Source organism: Carassius auratus, unplaced genomic scaffold (assembly GCF_003368295.1).
Source record: "Carassius auratus strain Wakin unplaced genomic scaffold, ASM336829v1 scaf_tig00002951, whole genome shotgun sequence".
NCBI lineage: Eukaryota > Metazoa > Chordata > Actinopteri > Cypriniformes > Cyprinidae > Carassius > Carassius auratus.
The window spans coordinates 1037862-1058836 of NW_020523497.1; the positions used below are offsets into that span (position 1 = coordinate 1037862).

At 38.8% G+C, this 20975-nt stretch overlaps 1 protein-coding gene across 2 annotated transcripts; it reads right to left on the reverse strand.

The window, feature by feature from the left end:
- On the reverse strand, window positions 1–13834 carry LOC113070102 (brain mitochondrial carrier protein 1-like). Of its 2 annotated transcripts, XM_026243290.1 has the most exons (9): window positions 13678–13834; window positions 13011–13106; window positions 12142–12280; window positions 10158–10252; window positions 7806–7891; window positions 5397–5492; window positions 5144–5268; window positions 4821–5034; window positions 1–2333 (listed from the first exon to the last, which is right to left on the reverse strand). In XM_026243290.1, the coding sequence occupies exons 2-9, from the start codon at window positions 13072–13074 to the stop codon at window positions 2292–2294; spliced, it is 861 nt and encodes a 286-aa protein (XP_026099075.1). In that variant the 5' UTR covers window positions 13075–13106; window positions 13678–13834; the 3' UTR covers window positions 1–2291. The 2 variants fall into 2 exon arrangements, with proteins under 2 accessions (XP_026099075.1, XP_026099073.1); XM_026243288.1 differs by lacking the exon at window positions 13678–13834 and having other exon boundaries at window positions 13011–13246.
- Window positions 13835–20975: the final 7141 nt, after the last annotated feature.

Consider the following 20975-nt stretch of genomic DNA (forward strand, 5'->3'; position numbering starts at 1 on the left):
TTTCACTGAACCTCGTATTTATTGTCAAGGTGCACAGTTACATTACACAAAGCAAAACAGAAAAAGAAAAGAAAACAAAGCATTCTTGATACAATTCATTGTATATTCAAGCAAAAGATCATAAATCATGTTTGTTCACATCAAAAGACACTTAACCAAAAGAGTGGATCACAAATAAACTGGCAATTGCAAGCGATTATAGAATATATTAATGTTTGCTGCAAGCTGGGAAATAAAACAAAATAAAGCCATTACATGATATGATATTTAATGTTCAATATTTGATTTCCAAATATATATACTGTATACTCCTTTTAATTCTGCACATTTTCAGTATCTCTCATTTATCGAATGTATTTGGGTAATAAGTTCTACAATTTTCCCTAGTTGTAAAACAGTATTGTCAGAAAAATTCATCCTTATTTCAATTATACATCCAAACGCACAGCCCACAAATTGAACGTACCTCTACACAAAAGCACCTTTCTTATAATAGAAGCGTAAATAAAAGTGTAAAAAAATTATAATTGAGCAAAAACAAAAAAACTACTGAGAGAGCATAAGATACAGCATAAGAGGTTCTCATCCTTATGATCTGTGAGTGACTTAACAGTAAACTAAAGTTAAAACACGGACGCATTGTTTAATGTGGTTCTTGGTCTTTGCTACATAATGAAATTAGCATTTTCAAAAAAAGTTATCTAGAGAGGAACATATACACCATGCTTTAGTCACCAATCTAGAAAAATCCAAAGTTTTGGAAAAAGCAATTTTAACGAACATTAAAAATCCTGTGAATAAGCCAAGCATTACATACATTAAACGTGTCCCCTTAAAGTCATATGAAGAACAGCTTGACCATATAACTTAAGCAAGAATGTTTGCTTAGAAGTTTACAGTACAGTCTGATTTGCATGTTAAAAGGTTATGAACAATACGGACAGTAAATTATAGCAGAAGTACAACACTTCATGTTTGTCTAGCACACCATATATATTTTTTTTTTTTTAAATCAGGCAAAGGCATAAATATAAAAGCAGGAAGTGTTAAGGCTTGAAATATGATGACATACAATGATGAATATGTAACAGTACTCTCCCAAAAATAACAAGTCACTTTTAAAAACCAGCCACATCAGTGCAGTTCTGGTTTAAAACACGTTCACTTTGGCAAAGAGGCAAGCAATACAAATGCAAATGACACCCTTTTCTACAAAATGTGGTTGAAAATGAACAAACAAAAACTATGTGCGCTAATATTTTATTCTATAGAACAGTAGCAGTATTTAAACATTTTGACGGCTGCCAAAATATTTGACATTTTACATGTGCTTCTCAGAACACACACACACACACACACACACCCAAATGAAATGTACATGGCAATAAAGACATCACTGAAAAAAATTAAAATAAAAACTTGTGCAATATCACAAGTGTTTAGAATTCTGTGCGTTCAAACAAACTTCTAACCCATTTTCATGGAGCTTTTCACAGGTCCTTGACATAATATGGGATACAATAAGCTTTCTGCACATGTTGGGCCTTATAAGCGTAACAATTTCTGAGCAGTTTTGAATTAAATGTGACAAACTTGCACAAGAACAGACTTAGGCTACATTGAAATTGGCTCATGTTTTATGAATAAGGCCCAATGATCTCAACGATCCAGGATATGAGGCCACATCTCTCTTTACTAGTTCCTTTGGGATTAATTTGGGCTGCATACAATTTCTATCATATCTGCAGTCTAAAGATGAAGCAAAATACATACATTACTGAAGCGGTGTCTGCATGTTAAATAAGGACAATGTCTAATTAGGAGTGCGTGGACCTCAAATATCCCTGCTTATATTCAACAACTGCATTCAGTTCTACACTAAACTATTGCTTTGCATCCCCCACATGGCGGATGTGTTTTTAGTAACTTATGCTATAATTCTAGACTCTCAATCCAGTGTAGAGAAACTATGCCTCATGGTTTCCAGTTTTAGCTATAGCCCTTTACCTCAAATATTCACCAGTGCTGCTCCTATCTGACCAAGCATATATGATGAAAACACCACTGGGCCTGAGAACATGGCGGTGATGGACAACATAGCTGCCAGGAGTGAAACACAAAGCATTCAGGTTCAAAAACAAGTATGTTTAAATAGGTCAATTATGTACAATGCAAATGAGAACAAAATACATGTTCATTCTTAAATAAAAATACTTATAGGTGCGATGGTAAGGGATGAGAAGGGATGGTAAATGCTGAAGGACAGAAGCCCCAGACACATACACACAGCTCTACAATGGAAGCTTCTTCAGCTGCTCAAAGGTGATGAAGAACTGAAACTTAAGTCAAGGATCACAAGACGACCATTACAGACTCTGTATAGTCAATTTGTGCATTAGTGCAAAGTTACCACTGTCTCTGCCTGTATTCACAGAGCAATGTCATTAGTTTTATTCCAGAAACAATCACTGTCTGCATATTTCAGAAATCATTTTGGACATTTTGTTGTTGACAGACTATATGAAGTGCAAGTTGTAAAGCTCTGCCCTCTTCTGGAAAGATGGGTGTGGAAGCAGCAGCTAATTTGCATTTAGAGTTAAACACTATGTTTTTGATGTGAGCTCACATCGTGGTGCAAATTTGACATACTATAATAAATAATCTCTGGGGTTTTTCTAGCTGAAGTTTCACAGACACATTCTGGGACACCAGAGACTTATAATACATTGTAAAAGGAAGCTTGTATATTAGTAAAGTAAATGGCACTTGTAATAATATAATACTTGTGATATATTTAAGGAACAGTTGATCCAAAAATTAAAATGCTGAAAAACTACTCACTATATCAGGCCATCCAAGTTGTAGAGGAATTTTTTTTTTCATTTGAACAGATTTTGTGGATTTAGTAATAAATCACTCCACAGTGAATGAAGGCCATCAGAATGAATGTTCAATAAACACATGACAATAACCCTCACAACTTGAGTCAGTCACATAAAGTCAAAGCAAAAAGCTGCATGTTTGTAAGAATCAAATCAATCATTAAAGCATTTTAACTTTAATCGGTGTACTAACTGTAGTAAAGAAAACGTCTCATGGCTTGGGTGAAAACGACAGCTAACTTCATATTGTAATATGCTGACCTCTAGTGGTTGAACTATGCAAACATCACAAAACCAAGGACTTTTTTTAAAGTGCCCCATTATGCAATTTTTAAAGGATCCATGACATGGATTATTTTCCTTTCTTTTTTTTTTAAATGCTTTTTTTAATGTTTCCTGAGGTGTACTTATATTGTCAGTATAAATTTAGAAATAAAAGGCATTTTTATATCCTGATTTTAGTCTGATTAGTAGTTTGTCTGTTTGAAGGGCCATGTCTGCTGTGATACTCCGAGTAAACACCAGCTGTTGTGGTTCGCTGACATCTTTGCATTTGAAATGCGTATTTGAAATATACTCACGATGCGTGATTGACAGCTCCGAACAAATATAAATGGAGCATTCTTTGATCACTCTCTGTAGTTTAATCACAATTTAAATAACAGATTTGTTTCATGCTACTAGGAGAATGAGAAGTTGATCATTTAGTCACGGGCTTGATTCACTGATGAATAAACAGTATTAAACGATTTAGAAAGAAAGTCTGTGTGAACTTGAATAATTAGCTACACATCAGAAATCACTGATCACAGATCAGGCATTAAGGAACAGGGTTACTCACAGTTTGTGGCGGTGCTGTCGAATCCATATCGTCAAAGTCTGTTTGTAATGCCTGTGCTGACATTACGACTGAATAACATGTCAATTTTGGGTGGGCAAAGCAGTGAAAGGGGAGGTAACCTTTCCCCTTATGATGACATAAGGGGAAGATTCCAGATTGGCCCGCCTGAGCTCTCATTTTCTCAAAGGCAGAACAGGACACCCAGGGCTTGGTTTACACCTATTGAAATTTCTTGCCACTGGGGGACCATAGACAGGCTAGGGGAACTCATATTAATGTTAAAAATAAAGTGAAATTTTCATGTCATGGGACCTTTAAGGTTTGCAATATTGTTTTACGAGTCTCCTACAATAGGATTACATGCATGGAAAGTAAAAAAAAATGATTTTGTTTTCTCAAAATATGCATTTAATATCACCTAATTTTCCAGCGAATCTCAAAACAGTCGTTCGCAGCAGTTCTAAGATTCAGTCTCTCTAAACCCCTCCTTTCCTTGAGCCTACTCTGCGCTGATGGATCAAATGGCCCCGTCTGTAGTGATCGGCCTACGGCATACAGCGCGTGTCAAAAATTATATGCCTATTGCCATACAAAATAATAAAATCTCTATACAGTATAATAAAACAAAATCTCGACAGAAAATATAAACATCTGTTACTTATCATACTTGTGATTCAGTGGAGCCAGCTGGTCCAAATAAACAGGGCCATCTTTCAATAGTAAAAGTTTAGTGAATCCTATGTTGAACTCCCCGAGATTAGAGAGGCAGTCGTCAGTAAAATTACATGGGCGTGGTCAAATTGTTCGCTGCCGGCCAATGTGGAACATAGGCAGAATTATGCAAATGTATAACCCTGTGACGTGGTAACTAATTACTAATGAATCATTTAGACTGTAGAGAGTCAACTATTTATTTTGGGAGACAGTAACTGATATTTATCGTGCACTTTCGGCTTTACAACTTTGCTGATCATTTACGTTCACATACAGCTACATTACACACTGCATGAAAGGCAATAATGGAAATGCCATACTAGGGGCACTTTAAGTCAAACTATGAATATTACATCAAAACCTATTTTATTGTTAAAGGATACAATTATGTTCCATGGCCCCAGACGAAGCCAGTTGGGCCAGAAGCCTTTATAGAGAGCAAAAAATCCTTCGTTTTTCCAGGTCTGCATGAGTCCGTCCAGGGTACCCTTGTACATAAGGTTACCTGCGACAACACGTTGATTCATCATACGTGTCCTCACCACATCCACTGGATTGGAGGCTAAAGCACCTGCCAGACCACACGCGAAACTGGAACTAAATAGAAGAAACGATATGAATCATGTTCCTAGTGAAGTGAAAGTTAGTGCCTCATTAAAAAATCTAATTTTGAATCAACAAAGCAAATACTGGTAGAGATGCTCACATGAAATGAGTTAACACTGTGTCTCCCATGAGGCCTGAATGAATCAAATGCTTCTTGGTGATGTCATAGACTGGCAGCTCTACTCCCACCACGATGGCCGCCCTCTGTGCTGTAGGTATTACACCCTGAAAACAATGAAGACAACACAGTATTAATGCAAAACCTATAATGTGTTGCATTTGAAAAGCTGGAATGCTAATGAATAACTCAAACAACCTATGGCAACAAGATGAGACATAACGAAAGCACTCACCCTCCACAGGCCTCGCGTGCCCTCAGTCTGGTAAATGTTGATGAAATTAGACATCATGCTTCCCTGTAACAGGCTGCCTTGAGCCTGCATGCGAATCTGAAAACCAAAAGAACATAAGAAACAAACTCAATGAGATCGGTGTTGTAAAAACTAAAAGTGAGGTTAAAGCTAATGCCAGAAACATATTTAATGCAATTTTGTACAGTGCCACAGGCATACATACTAAAGCTTTGGGACAAAACCCACACACTTTGTAAGACCAATGATAATCGACCCATTCACTTTTAAAATGTCTAATTCAGTTTACAGTTCTGTTCCCTTTTCAGAGTGCCATCAGTCAAATCCATTCCACTAGAGGAATGCCATTATGAATTAAACTCCATTCTGCATTTTAGCTACAGCCTTGAGATCCACACTGCTGCCTCCTCAAATTCACTCTACATGTGGTTTTATTAACAAAGTTCGGGAGGAGCACGATCAGATAATCATCCATTCCCCGTTTTCATCACTCGCACCTGAAGAACTCCTACGGCACAGCATCTTGGCATATCTGCTGCTCAGGGGTCTGTTCTTTGTTTGTGGATGACTCCGTTGGCTGAATTTTAATTTTGATGATTTGGCATGACGCAGGATTGTTTGGTTCTTTGAAGCTCATCCTGTAGTTGCTGTCATATCAACAGGTCCGTTAGCTCAAACCTGCTCAGGAGCAGCCTTATTTCATGTAAACCTAGGAGTTATGATGGATCATCAGTTAAGCTTCACAGACCATATTGCTACAACGACCTGGTCCTGAAAATTTGCCTTATACAACTTTAGGAAGATTAGACCTTCCTTTCGGAGGAAGCCACACAACTTCTTGTCCAAGCTCTTGTTCTCTCTAGACTGCACTATTGTAATGCTCTCCTGGCGGGCCTTCCTGCATGTACTGTCAAGCCTCTGCAACTGATCCAGAATGCAGCAGCGAGAGCGGTCTTTAATGAGCCTACATCAATCTTATGTGCCCTCCAGAAGTTTGCGCTCTTCAAGTGAATGACACCTTGCCATCCCAAAAAGGTTCAAAATCGCTTTCACTGACCTTTTCCTGGACTGTGCCGAGCTGGTGGAATGACCTCCCAAACTGAATTCGAACAGTCTTTACTCATTAAAAAAAAAAAAAACATCTAAAAAGGCACATCTTTTTCACCAGCACTTGACCAACTAATACTAGCACTTACCTTCACTTTTCTATTCTATTTTTGGAGAAAAAAAAAAAAAAAAAAAATCATAGCTACGTGTTCTGTCCTAGACTAACTGAGACTCGTCATTACACTTCTATACTGTTGTTGTTCTCTCGTTGGTCTGATTGCTTCTATTGTTCTCATTTGTAAGTCGCTTTGGATAAAAGCGTCTGCTAAATGATTAAATGTAAATTTAATATAAACAGGATTAGTTTGTATTGTTTGAAGTGAAGGTGATACTAAAAGTCTATCCCAGTCGCTGCTATTTTCTTACAATTGTACCTTTATTAAACCCAGGGAAAATTTGAAGGATGATCATTTAAAAATGACTTTGCAAATAATTAAAATGTTGCATGATCTATAATAATGCACACAACCAATTTTACTCATTAAGAGATTTATTCTTGAAGGAATTGTATTGCAGTCATGCACATATTATGTACAGGTTGTCTGAACTGTGCATTAACTGCAGATTAACTGTTGTTTTGTAGCCGTGTTAATTTTTGGGAAACCTTGCCAGGTACGTGGTAACCTTTATAGGCTGCTAAAAGCAATTGTGCAATTAAAAGGCACCAGAATACAGGAAATGGCATCTACTACATAAAAAAAAATTAAATTGGGGGGGGGGGGGGGCACGATGGCTATGTACTAAAGCTTGGTCATTTACTTCTAATGTCACAAAATGTGTTATGAAATGTAAGCATGTTTGATGCTGGGCAAAAGCAGTGGTTGAGTTTGTGTACTTGCATAAAGTCTAAATGATAAAACAACTTTGTCTGAATATATGGACAAAACTTAACATGAATGGTCAATTTCTTGGTCAATATGTGGAATGTAGGTTATAAATATACATACATACATATATTAGTATGATTTTGTAAGTTTGTATGCATTTAATTCATTTTCATTTTGATCAATATCTATTCATGAATTTTAATGTCTTTCATGATTGAAAATTATTTAATTGAGTATTAAGAGAGCCGAGTATAATATTGAAAACAAATATTACATAGCCACACAAACAGTACATTTCAAAAAATTTTATTATTATTATTATTTTATAGCAAATAACATATTTCATTGACAAAAAAAATTTATTAAGTTACAAAGATACAAATTATATTTCAAATATATATAGTTATTTTGAAAATTCTATTCATCATGACTTTAAATAATATTTGAGTTTAATTACCTTTAGCACATCAGTTGGATTTGCCAAAGAAGATGACAAAACTCCAGACACCACACCACAAAACACATTAATCACCATAGTCTCATCTGAAAAAAATAGTAACCATTAGATTTAGAATGTCCTTCAGTACATTTCATTAAAAAGAAAGAAAGAAAAACCAACACACAGACACACACACACAGGAAAGAAATGCCACAGAACAAAAACATTTTAACAATTCAACAATGAATCAGTAATTAGGCAGAAAAAGGTCCTGTTCCACTATTTTAAGATGTAGCAGCGAGACTTTATAGCTCAAGGCACCAATGACGAGATGAATGTATATATATATAAAAAAAAAGATTACATAAATATCATATTTAGTATGATTTAGCTGATCAAATTTAGTAAGATTCCTTGATCAACGTGTCCAAAAGTCAGAAAAGCCATTTAGCTTGGCTAGGAGAGTCTAAATACAGCCTGTTCAATACCATAAAAATCCACTGCAGGCCTAGCTGTGGCCTTTCTTTATGGCAAAGATTCAAGTAATACAGATACTGTTTGCAGAAAAGATAAGTTTTTTAGCATGTCAGGTGGAAATTGTACAAGTACCAGATAAGGTAATTCTAGAGACGTGTTTGTCTGCCGCTTCAGCATTTTTTGTTTGGACCATAAATTAGTGATTGTGGTTACACCTTGTTTTGTAGTCCAGAATTGGTAGAGCTAAGGTTGAGGCATAACGGTGGAAAATGTAGCTAAATGCTAAATAAGAGTCCAAAAAAACAACAACTATTCCTTAAAACCCTTTTATGTACCAGACACCAGCCAAGCAACAGCCTCAGGTGAGAAAACAGAATAAAGTTCCACTGAGGTTTGTTCCTGCATGGCAATCAGGCACATTTGAGCTTCATTTTACAATATTTAATGTGCTCTATGTATGTGCTTTGATCAGTGTTTATATGAAAATAAAAGCTTAAATTTATGGAAGTCCTAAAATGGATTATTACTTTTTTTTTCTTGTTTCATACTAAAAAAAAAAAAAAAAAGCTACAAGTAGTCTCATAATACATTAAAACAGTTCTTATGATTATTTATGAGATAATACAACATATTATAATGTTTTTTTTTTTTTATCATGCATTATTCATTCATTATAATGCCTTAATATCCTTACAATGTATTATAAAAAAAAAACTCTGTTTGTAGAACCCACAAAAAAAGTATGTATTTCTGATTTGTAAAATCTGTTCTGCTAAAATCTGAAATTTCATTTCTTCTTGAAAAATGTTTCTCATCGAGGGAATGGTAAAGAAACCAGAACTGTGAGAGAATCCTAATAAAAATCTTGACATTTCTTACCATTCATTGCATTTGTAGCCCTAATCCCTATACAGATTGAGGAGTTATTTGTGGAGTAAAGTGAGAAGCCAAAAAAACATTAAGTGCCTATAGAATAAAATTGTGGAATAGGACCTTGATCCAAAGAATTTCACTGTGAGAAGATCTACTCATCACAATGGTACACAAATACAAACAAATATTGTGACACTCGTTGTGATCACAGCTTGTTAGAACAAACTCAAATTAGCCCATAAGAGACAGAATGTACTGTTCTTTGCAACATGCCTAGTTGTAGTTACGGCAGTGTTAGGTTGCTAATTAAAATGTATTCTTACAAGTGAGTGATCTGAAATGTGATTATAAGCAACTATTAATTACTAATGCATATCCACACAAACACTACTCAGTTATGGCAACTAAATGAATACTAGTCTATGTAACTATGTAGAGTATGTTAACAGAATTGCTACTCTAATCTAATCTATGGATGCTAATCATGCATTTGCTCTTTCAAATATTAATAATGGTCTCATATTTAAAAGACTAATGTGCTGCTGACAGAAACATGCCATACTTTTCAATTTTGTTACAAAGCAAATGTGACTGGAGGTTAGCAACAGGCTTACATCATGCTGTCTGACATGGTAGTGACTAATCTATATCACTAAACACATTAAGGCATAGATAATGCTCTGGGGACAGTTCACTCCCTATCTCACAGAGCTTCTGTTTATTGTCATAAATTAGGTTCTCATTTGATGAATGCGGCTTGATAAAGTTAAAAAGATATGTCTAGACATGAATGATTGTGAAATCCAAATAAAATGCTCAAATTTCAGGACAGCTACCCTTACAAAACTGGTTCAGTGAGTCAAACATATGATTTCAGTGCCATGACTGATAATAGAAACTCACGTGATTTCATTGAAGAACAAGTGGAAAATAGGATGTTCTGTTCTTATAATGTAATGTTGAGTGGAAAAGATCTTGTACGACTTGAACAGTATCAAAGCATTAACCCAATAAACCCACCTTCTGGATGACTGACAAACAGTTTCTTCAATGTGTTATATGTACCGATCTTGATTGTCCCATAGGAAGCTTGTCGGAGGACTGCAGGAGAAATTCTGTAAAATAAATAAATAAATCACAACTTCAAGGTCAATGCTTTATTTCCATTCTGAGAAGACAAAATCATGCAAAGCATATATGCAAAGTTTGGTTCAAAGAGGTTCAAGTTCAACAGTAGTTTCTTTCACAGGAAAACCAGGACATGAAACTTTATCCTTTTTTTAACAGAAATATATTTGCTGGACAACTACAGCATTGTCCCATTTCATAACTGAAATTTAGACAAATAGCCTGCATATTCAATAACTTTTTTTTTTTTTAACAGTACTACAGTCACAAAATTACAACACTTAAAAAAAAAAAAGACAATTGTTTTTATATACATTTAGAACTAGGTGTAGACCCATGCTAAATGCTGCTACAACGCTAAAGTGTTGTGATCAGTGGTGAACAAAGCACACCAGGAATCTCCCACCGTCCGTCCTGTAATTTCAGTTTCAGTCCTGCTCCAGCACACCTGCCTGTAATAATCAAGTAACCATTGGGACTAATTAACTCTGAACCATAAAGTAACCCTGGAGACTTGAGGTGCGTTCCATTCGACAGGGTCCCTACGCAGTGTTCACTGCTCCCTACTCCCTGAGCACGGTATATCAGTTGAAGTGGACTTCACTGACAATAACCGCTCATTTGGAACGCCCTGCAAACGTCATCAAAGAAAGTCACCGATGGGGTCGCGCAGATTATGACATAAATATATAAGACTACATTCATATTTACATTTTTATTTACAATCACATTTAAAATATGTACACTATACAATAAAAAAATCATTGAGTACTATATATTGAAAAACGTATGTTTATTATACACTTTAATTGACAATTGCTGCTATTACTTAATTATTAACAGAATTGAAGCCGTGCTGTCATGCAGACATGAAAATAAACTTTTATTTGGTTAACTGTATAGCCTATATGCGTTTTTAATAAATGGTCATATAATTGCATAGCGGTCTCGTGCACCTTCTTCCCGCGCACAGCCGTATAGTAAACACTGAGGTACATAAAGTAAAATAAAGAAAAATGGCAGAGCCTCGTCTGATTCTAGTCACTTTTATAATATTATACCTTTTTACAATCCGTTATGAATATGAACGATGACAGCGAAGACGGCCGTTCTGACTGGTGATGACGTGCTGCTCGCAATGACGGGGGATAATCGCTCTCCACTTCCTGTGAAGTGATGTATCGATGTTCCCTTATTCCCTGTGCCGTGCTCAGTGCCCTTCGAACTGAACATGTTCGCTCCTTTCGGATTGGAATCTCACTTAAGATGGCGGAATACCCTGTGAAGTCCACTTCGCAGTACACTTACGGTCGAACGGAACGCACCTTTGCTCTTTTTGACTCAGGAAGAGCTGAGACTGGATGAGTCCAATTCACAAATGAATCATCCTGTAAGATTTGCGATCATCCTATAAGTTCACTGAAAAGAATCCTTCACAAATCAAAGTTCAATCAAAAGTTCAAATGCTAACAAAATAGGAAATGACAGAAACTTACTAACTGTAAGCTTCTGGCCAGAAACGGAAACAGCACATTAGTATGTGAGTTGATGGTTTGAAAAACAAGACGCTCAGTGACACACAGACAGCACGACTAAGCTAAACTCAAACGACTGCAGTCTGCTCATGCCAAAGCAGTGGGCCAATTTCACTTGACTCAGCTCCTCTACAGACTCATGTGAATTAAATATCTTCTATATTTAGAGTTTATTACAGCTACCAGCTGTATTTAATACCCTTGAACCATTGCATGAGTTGCAAATATGCCTTTAAAATGGAATACAACCATGATCTTCAGAAAGTATACAGTTAAACACAACAATACTGATACTGTGCAAATTAAGCATTTGTTGTCATATTCAAGAAATTTGCACTTACCCAGAGTACAATGCCCGGACCCCTTCTTCACGGCCAATCCTCAACAAAGCATGGAACATTCCCCGATATCGGACCTCCATACAGTGCGTCTGCCCTTGAACCTGGAGCCGTGTTTTTGTGAGATCAATGGGAAACGTACCTGCAAAATTTAATCATCAAATGATCAATGGTGATTTAATAATCAAATCTTATTTACTTTAAGCATACTAGTACTTTATCTACAAGCAGCCACGGTTGTGAATGTATATTGTATAATGTGTCATATCTATTGCCCCAGCCCCATTTCAGACACTTTCAATGCACACTGTGTATAGTATAGTTTTTTTTATATATATTCTGCAATGTTATGTTGAACAAGAGTGTTCTTGCTTTAACAAAACGAGGCTAATTTCAGTCCCTCCATGTGGCAAATACAATGACTGATTCAATTGATACAGTTAAACAAATCTATATAGGAGTATATTTCAGTACAACAACTAATAGTACCAGCAAACAGTAATAATAACGATATTACATAATTATAATAATGTTACTAATAAAAAAGTTATAATGCATATATTTTATTGTTTACTTTTAAGAGTGTCAAAAAGCAGAAACATATTTCAATATTAAAGTTATTAGACATGCAAACAGAAATAACCAGTAAACGAGATATATATATATATATATATATATATATATATATATATATATATATATATATATATATATATATACTCTCTCTGAACTATTAAGATGCATTATGGCACTTCCATTTGAGATAATAGTTTGTATTAACTGCTTTAATGAAGAAGTGATCTGTAACAAATGATGATGATGATGATGATGATGATGATGATGATGTAAAAACAGCAGGTGCACAGACTCACCAAATTCTGCGACAATTGAGGCCATTCCCCCATAGACAAACGGCTTCCAGTTCAGGTTTGCCATTTCTGTTGCGGCTCCTTCGACTTGATGGAGTCCTATTAAAAACAACAAAAACCCAAAATAGGAACAGACCAGCTGTTTTAATCTCACATTGTACAACATAGCGCTACCCGTCTGTGTTCCAGCCTGTCCTGTCAGATGCACAGACATATCTGCACCGGAATAAGACGAACCGCATTAAAGATTCATTGCAAGCGCCACAGAAAATTTGCGGAAATTCTATTGGTTGTAAACACTGTCGATCATTTTGTCGGCGATCCCCTTTGGTCAAAATTATCTCATGTTGCACCTACTTCCGCCGCAAAGGAGGTTGAATGACAGCAAGCAAAGGCTCGCCTTTTTTGATCAAACCGTGTAACATTTAACTTTTTTGGTTACCGTTTAAAATTAAATATAGCAGCGTATAGCCACCTATATAAATAAGATGTGCCTATGTTGTGGACATAGCATGAAATATCGCTGTACTTGGTTCCGTATGGAACTGCTAACGGCTTGCACAGTAAACGTTAGCCAGGTAACGTAGAGCAGAACTTCTCTCACCATTAAAAAGTACAAAACTGAGAAATCACGACATTCTAGTTAATATCGTCTCGTGAGCTCACATACCTGATTCTTGGTGCTTCAGTCACCTCTGTTATTTTATTTTGGACTCCATCATCTCGACCACATGTAGGATCACAGTACTTTTCGCAGTCAAACTCCCGGAGTGCATACGGCATTCAGTTTACCATCTCTAGCAGGAACTAAACTCGCCACGACCGGAAGTTCCCGCCCCGAATTTTAAAAGGGACTAGACTCCCCCAACCCCCTCCCCTTTTCAATGTCACCCTGCCCAGGGGAGCAATCAGTGATGTTTGTTTTGATTTCATGTAATGGCCCTCATACATGTATGTTTTTATTTATTAGTTCACTAAAAATTACAAAATTCAGAGTTCAAAAAACTGTTGTGAACAATATTTAGTAACTTTATTTTATTTTTACATTTTCTTTCACTATATATATATATATGTACAGTACAGACCAAAAGTTTGGAAACATTACTATTTTTAATGTTTTTGAAAGAAGTTTCTTCTGCTCATCCAGCCTGCATTTATTTGATCAAAAATACAAAAAAAAACAGTAATATTGTGAAATATTATTATAACTTAAAACAATAGTTTTCTATTTGAATATACAAATGAAAAAAATAATTTATTCCTGTGATGCAAAGCTGAATTTTCAGCATCATTACTCCAGCCTTCAGTGTCACATGTAACATCCAGTCTATCACATGATCATTTAGAAATCATTTTAATATTCTGATTTATTATGAGTGTTGGAAACAGTTCTACTGTCTAATATATTTGATGAATAAAAGGTTAAAAAGAACTGCATTTATTCAAAAAAAAAAAACAATTCTAATAATACATATTCTAATAATATATTTTCTTTACTATCACTTTTAATGAATTTAACACATCCTTGCTGAATAAAAGTATTGATTTTATAAATAAAACAAATTACTGACCCCAAATTACTGACCAGTAGTGTATATTGTTATTACAAAATATTTATATTTTAAAAACATTTTTATATATATATATATATTGTTTTCAAAGAAGTGAAACAATTGTTTAAAAAAATATGTCTGCTAGTGCTACCTTTAACAGTAACATTCAACATGAAAAACAGTATGCAAAGCAGATCATTTCATTATCTGTAAAAAATTTTAAAAGACATTAATCTAAGCCATTTTAGATCCCCTTACAACTTCACATTTCCTTCTTTAATTTTACACTTAGTCTATATAACATAATCTAGCTTCTAGCAGTCTACTTGAAGACACACTGAAATCTTGCTCTCTACCGCTGAGCTGAGAAGGGTCTCCTGTCCCTGATGAGCATCAACCCTGATCTTGAGGTTCACTCACTTCCTTAAAAACTTTCTGCCCACTCCAAACTGTTTTGCTAGACAATTTTTTGTCCTGTGCCCTCATGGAGGCAACATGCCTCTACAATATATATATATAAAGTTGTAAATTAAGGTAGTGAGATTCGGTAAAATAATGTTGTTGTTGTTGTTGTTGTTTTTTTCATTTTGCCCACATTAAGAAATGGTAAAAAAAATGTATATATATATATATATATATATATATATATATATACAAAAATTATAATAAGTTAATTTATTAAAATAATCTGCTCTACAAAACAATTTGTAATGTATTTCTTTGTAAATTAATGTAACTGAATCACAAATCATTTAGAGTTTATAATTCATATGCTCAATTCTTTGTCAGTCTATCATTCAGTGAGGCTAATGTAATGGCCTTGAGATTAGCTTTGTGCACAAAAAAAGTAAACAAAAGAATCTTTCCATTTAAAAGAAAATTAAAAGATAAAATACCATTTGTTCATACGCATAAAAACAATAAATTTATGTCTTATTTGACATAATATCAATATACTTAAAGAAATGGCTGAAAATTGCAGAAATGTGTTGATTTCTGAAGGGTCCTCCTGAAACTCCAAAATTCTGGAGTGAGGTCCCTTGAGACAGCATGCACATGAGTGGGGTTAAATTAACACTGTCAGATGGCAGGGAATAAACAAGTCACTTAATTGGTTAAGTTTTGATATGGCATCTCGCATGTTGTAATGCAAGCTAGATTTGTCCATCTATAACAGGACTGTGCTCCTACAAATACACACCAGCATCATCCGCAAAGAACACCTCAACCTGCAAAGAGATCACATAAAGTGTCATTACCTTCCATTGTAAATCTCTCTTATAACTTTTTATGGATCTTTATAGACCATACATTTGAACACACAAACTCATTGTGAATGATATGCACCTTTTAATGATGTTCTCAGGCTCAAATGACCAGAGTTTTATGTCAGTAATGCTGATTTCATAAAATGTCTATAGATGTTCATTGTGGTTTCACCTTCCCTCTAGTTTGAGTTGTGATGTCACAGAGTGGTGCGTAGGAGCCTCATCACACACTGATACAGCTGCTGAACCACTGACAGCTGATTTCTGCAGCACACAAAATATGTTTTGATTTACAGTTATTCATGCACAGCATTTACACAGCATTCATTCTATTATAAGGTATAATTTACCCTTTCAAAATAAAAACGGTAATTTACTTACAATTTACCAACCTATATGGCTTCTTCTGAAACACAAAAGTGTTTTTGTCATTACAATATATATCTTGTGTGGACAAAAACAGCTGAAACATTGAAACATTGAAAAGGTCTGTTAAATGAATAAATGCGATTGTTCAAAATATCCTATTTTATATTCTTGACAATTAAGATGAGATGCTTTCATAGTTCCTGTACCCATTATGATATTCTATAAATGCCTTTCAATTTAAAATCTGAGGCATCATTACCTTGCTTGCACCCCTTTACAGTCTTATACAAAGAAGAGGATCCGGTGTCCTGGCAAAAAATTCAGGGACATAGCATGTCACTCGTGGGATCGGTAGCTGGCACAATATATTGTTGTGTAGTATAATATGTCTAAGATTAATATATATTTATTTATTTATATATAAAACCCAAACCCAAATGTCCCCTGAACCCTACAGACTAACTTAACAAATCCATAAAAATAACCAAAAACTCACCGGGCACCATTTGACACGCAGTTGTTTCTGTCCGGGTGGTTCTGACCCGTAGGCTGGGTAGTACAATTAACTCAGCAGACCTCTGTGGCAGGAACGACCAGCAGGCTGGCGAGGCGGAGGCTTGACTGGGCTCAGGGGAGAACTGGAGACCGGAGCTTGCAGAGCGGGGAAGCCGCGGTGTTAGACAGCAGGTAAGGTTCTGTGGGGTGTAAATGGTGAGCACAGAGTAATTCCGGCAGTGATTGTGGTCAACTAACCAAACCCCGACGAGACAGGACAAGACAGGACAAGACCAACTGGATGTGAAGACGCCAATGACAAATGCTTCATTCGGAGACAACAATCTGACAAAGAGACAAGAGAACGAGAGGGTAGAAGTAGCCATAATAATGAGGCAGGATGAGAAACAGGTGGAGGGGAAATTATCTTAATAAGAAGTGAAGACAGCTGTGACACAGAAACGAAGAGCGAGGGAGACGGGAGGGGAGAAACCAGCAGGGGGAGACAGAGAGAGAGAAAGAGAGAGATAGAGACAGGATCATGACAAGACCATGACAGTACCCTCCCCTCAAAGAGTGCCTCCTGGCGCTCCAGCGGGGAAATGCTGGCGAGACCAGAGGAAATCATCAATGAGCGAGGGGTCCAGGATATCCTTAGGAGAGACCCAACTTCTCTCCTCAGGACCATACCCCTCCCAATCGACTAAATATTGGTGTCCACGACCCCGACGACGCATATCTATGATCTTGCGGACGGTGTAGACCGGGGAGTCTTCCATACGAACAGCAGAGAAAGACGTGGGGGGGGGGGGGGGGAGCGGGAGACTGGTTTGATGCAGGAGACGTGAAACACCGGGTGAACATAACGAAGATTATGCGGAAACCGGAGTTTGACGGCGACAGGGTTAACGATCTTGACGATGCGGAATGGTCCGATGAAGCGGGGGCCAGTTTACGGGAGTCAGACTGGAGGGGTAATGTAGAAAGCCAAACCTTCTGACCCGAGACATGACGAGGACTTTTGACACGCAATCTATTAGCAGCCACACACATGCGCCTTCTAGAACGACATAGTGCAGATCTCACCCTCTTCCAGGTTCGCTTACAGTGACTGATAAAGGTCTGAACGGACGGGCAGTTAGAATCGGTCTCCTGGGATGAAAATAAGGGCGGCTGATAGCAGAGGCAACATTGAAAGGGAGAGATACCAGAGGCAGAGGATGGGAGGGAATTATGAGCATACTCGGCCCAGGAAAGCTGTTCGGCCCAAGACGTGGGATTGCGAAAGGCTAGACTGCGGAGCATGCGGGCAACAATCTGATTGGCTCGTTCGGCCTGACCATTAGTCTGTGGGTGAAAACCCGAGGAAAGGCTATCAGTGGCACCTATGAGATGGCAAAACTCTCTCCAAAACTCCGAGGCGAATTGCGGACCCCTATCGGACACGACGTCGGTGGGCAACCCATGAAACTTAAACACATTATCAATCATAATCTGGGCCGTTTCCTTAGCAGAGGGCAGCTTGGTAAGGGGAATGAACGCTTAACCTGTCTCTCGATTCCCCAAACCGTAGCCCCCACCACCCGACCTGGAGGAATAATCTCCTCTCGGGGGGTGCGGCCGATTGAGGGACGAAAAGTCGAGACAACGTGTCCGGCTTACCGTTCTTTGAGCCCGGGCGGTATGAAATGACAAAATCAAATCGTGTAAAGAAAAGGGCCCAACGAGCCTGACGCAAGTTCAATCTCTTGGCGGAGCGAATGTATTCTAAATTGTGATGATCAATCAAAACTATCAAAGGGACAGTGGAACCCTCTAACCACTGCCGCCATTCACCCAATGCCAGGCGGATGGCGAGGAGCTCACGATTCCCGACATTGTAATTACGTTCAGCGGGGGAGAGGCGGTGGAAAAAGTACGCGCAAGGGTGTATCTTGTTATCCAATGCTGATCTCTGGGAAAGAATGGCTCCCACCCCTACCTCTGAGGCATCAACCTCAACGATAAACTGTCTTGAGCTATATGGAGTGAGGAGGATAGGCGCGGACGTAAAAAGGGTCTTTAGCCGGTCAAAAGCCTCCTGCGCAGAACCGGACCAACTGAAACGAGACTTAACCGAAGTGAGGGCGGTGAGCGGCGTGGCCACCTGGCTGAAGTTGCGTATAAAGCGGGGATAGAAATTAGCAAAACCAAGAAAGCATTGTAGCGAGACACGAGAATCAGGAACAGGCCAATCGAGCACGGCCTGAACCTGGGTAGGGTCCATACTGATCCCCTCTGCTGAGATAACGGAGCCTAGAAACGTTATAGACCATGCATGAAAGGAGCACTTCTCGGCCTTAACAAAGAGTCGATTCTCAAGCAAACGTTGGAGAACGCGGCGAACGTGCTGCACGTGAATCTGGAGAGAGGGCGAAAAAATCAAAATGTCATCGAGATAGACAAAAACGAATAAATTGAGCATATCCCGAAGGACGTCATTGATCAGTGCCTGAAAGACAGCGGGGGCGTTAACCAATCTGAAGGGGAGGACCCTATACTTGAAGTGGCCGAGGGGCATGTTAAAGGCGGTCTTCCACTCATCCCCCTCCCGAATGCGTATGAGATGGTAAGCGTTACGTAGGTTGAGTTTGGTTAAGACCTTTGCCCCCTTCAGGATATCAAAGGCTGAAGACATCAGCGGCAGTGGGTAACGATTCTTAACAGTGATGTCGTTCCCGATAATCTATGCATGGACGCAAAGAGCCGTCTTTCTTTTTGACAAAAAAGAACCCGGCGCCACAGGAGACGAGGAGGGAACGATTGTGCCGGCGCTGAGGGATTCAGATAAATAATTCTCTAAAGCCTCCCGTTCGGGAGCGGAAAGAGAGTAGAGCCTACCCCGAGGGGGCGTGGTCCCCGGGCGGAGATCAATAGCGCAGTCATACGGGCGATGAGGCGGAAGAGACATGGCTCGAGAACGACTGAAAACCCCCCGCAAATTGTGATATTCCTCCGGTACCCCAGTCAGATCTCCCGTCTCCTCCTGCAACACAGAAACAGAAGACACAGGGGGATAAGCCGAGGCTAAACACTTAACATGACATGACAACTTCCAAGACAAAACAGACCCCTTAGCCCAGTCAATGTGCGGATTGTGGAGTTCTAACCAAGGGTGCCCCAGTACTAAAGGAGAAAAAGGCGACTTAAAAATAAAAAAAGAAATTGTCTCTTTATGGTTACCAGAAATGGTCAGAGTTAATGGGATAGTCTGTTTCTGTACCCTAGGTAGGGAGCTACCATCAAGAGCAAATAAAGGGGTGGAGTCCCTTAACGGTGTGAGCGGAATACCTTGTTGGAGCGCCCACTCCTCATCCACAAAGTTTCCCTCGGCCCCAGAATCAATCAAGGCCACACAGAAGGCTGACGACCCCGCCCACTGGAGATGCACTCGAGAAGAGAGTATCCTCCAGGCGGTGAGCACGACGGCGTTGATCAAAACGTCTCTCCACACGGATGGCCAGGTCGATAAGGTCATCAAGCCGGGTGGGGATCTCACGGACGAGGACCTCGTCCCGTACCTCTGGAGACAGCCCTTCCAGGAAGCGAGTGGCCAAAGCGGGTTGGTTCCACCCGCAAGTGGTGGCGAGGGTCCGGAACTCGTTGGAGAAATCCGGCACGGATCGCCTCCACTGCCGAAGTGTGGAAAGCCGACAGGAAGCCTCCCCTCCGTAGGGGGAGCGGTCGAAGACCCGGATCATCTCCTCCTTAAAGCGCTCAAAACTTGAGATGCACTCCGCCTCAGTCTCCCAGTTGGCCGTTCCCCACTCGCGAGCCCGACCGTGGAGGAGTGAAAGAACGAAAGCAACCTTGGCTCTCTCCTTAGCATATGTGACGGGCTGGAGCGAGAAAACCACCTCGCACTGGGTAAGGAAAGCGCGGCACTGTGTTGGCTCACCCTGGAGGATTATTTATCCGAGGCTCCATCTGAACAGGAGGACAATGAGAGGCGGAAGGCTGGAGGCGGAGGTTGTGGACCTGGCTGGACAGCTCGGACATCTGGGCGGCCAAAGTCCCGACGGCGTGTCGGGCAGCGGAGATGTCCTCCTCATGTTTCCCAAGGAGGACGCCCTGGTGCCCAACGGCGGTCTGGAACGGGCTGCCACTCGCTGAGTCCATTTTCTTGGTCAGATTGTTCTGTGATGGGTATTGAAGAGAGAGGACTCATATGCGAGGGCAAAATGACAGTCTTTAATTAAACAAAGGAAAGCCACAGGTAAATCCTGTGGAGTGGAAAAGATGAG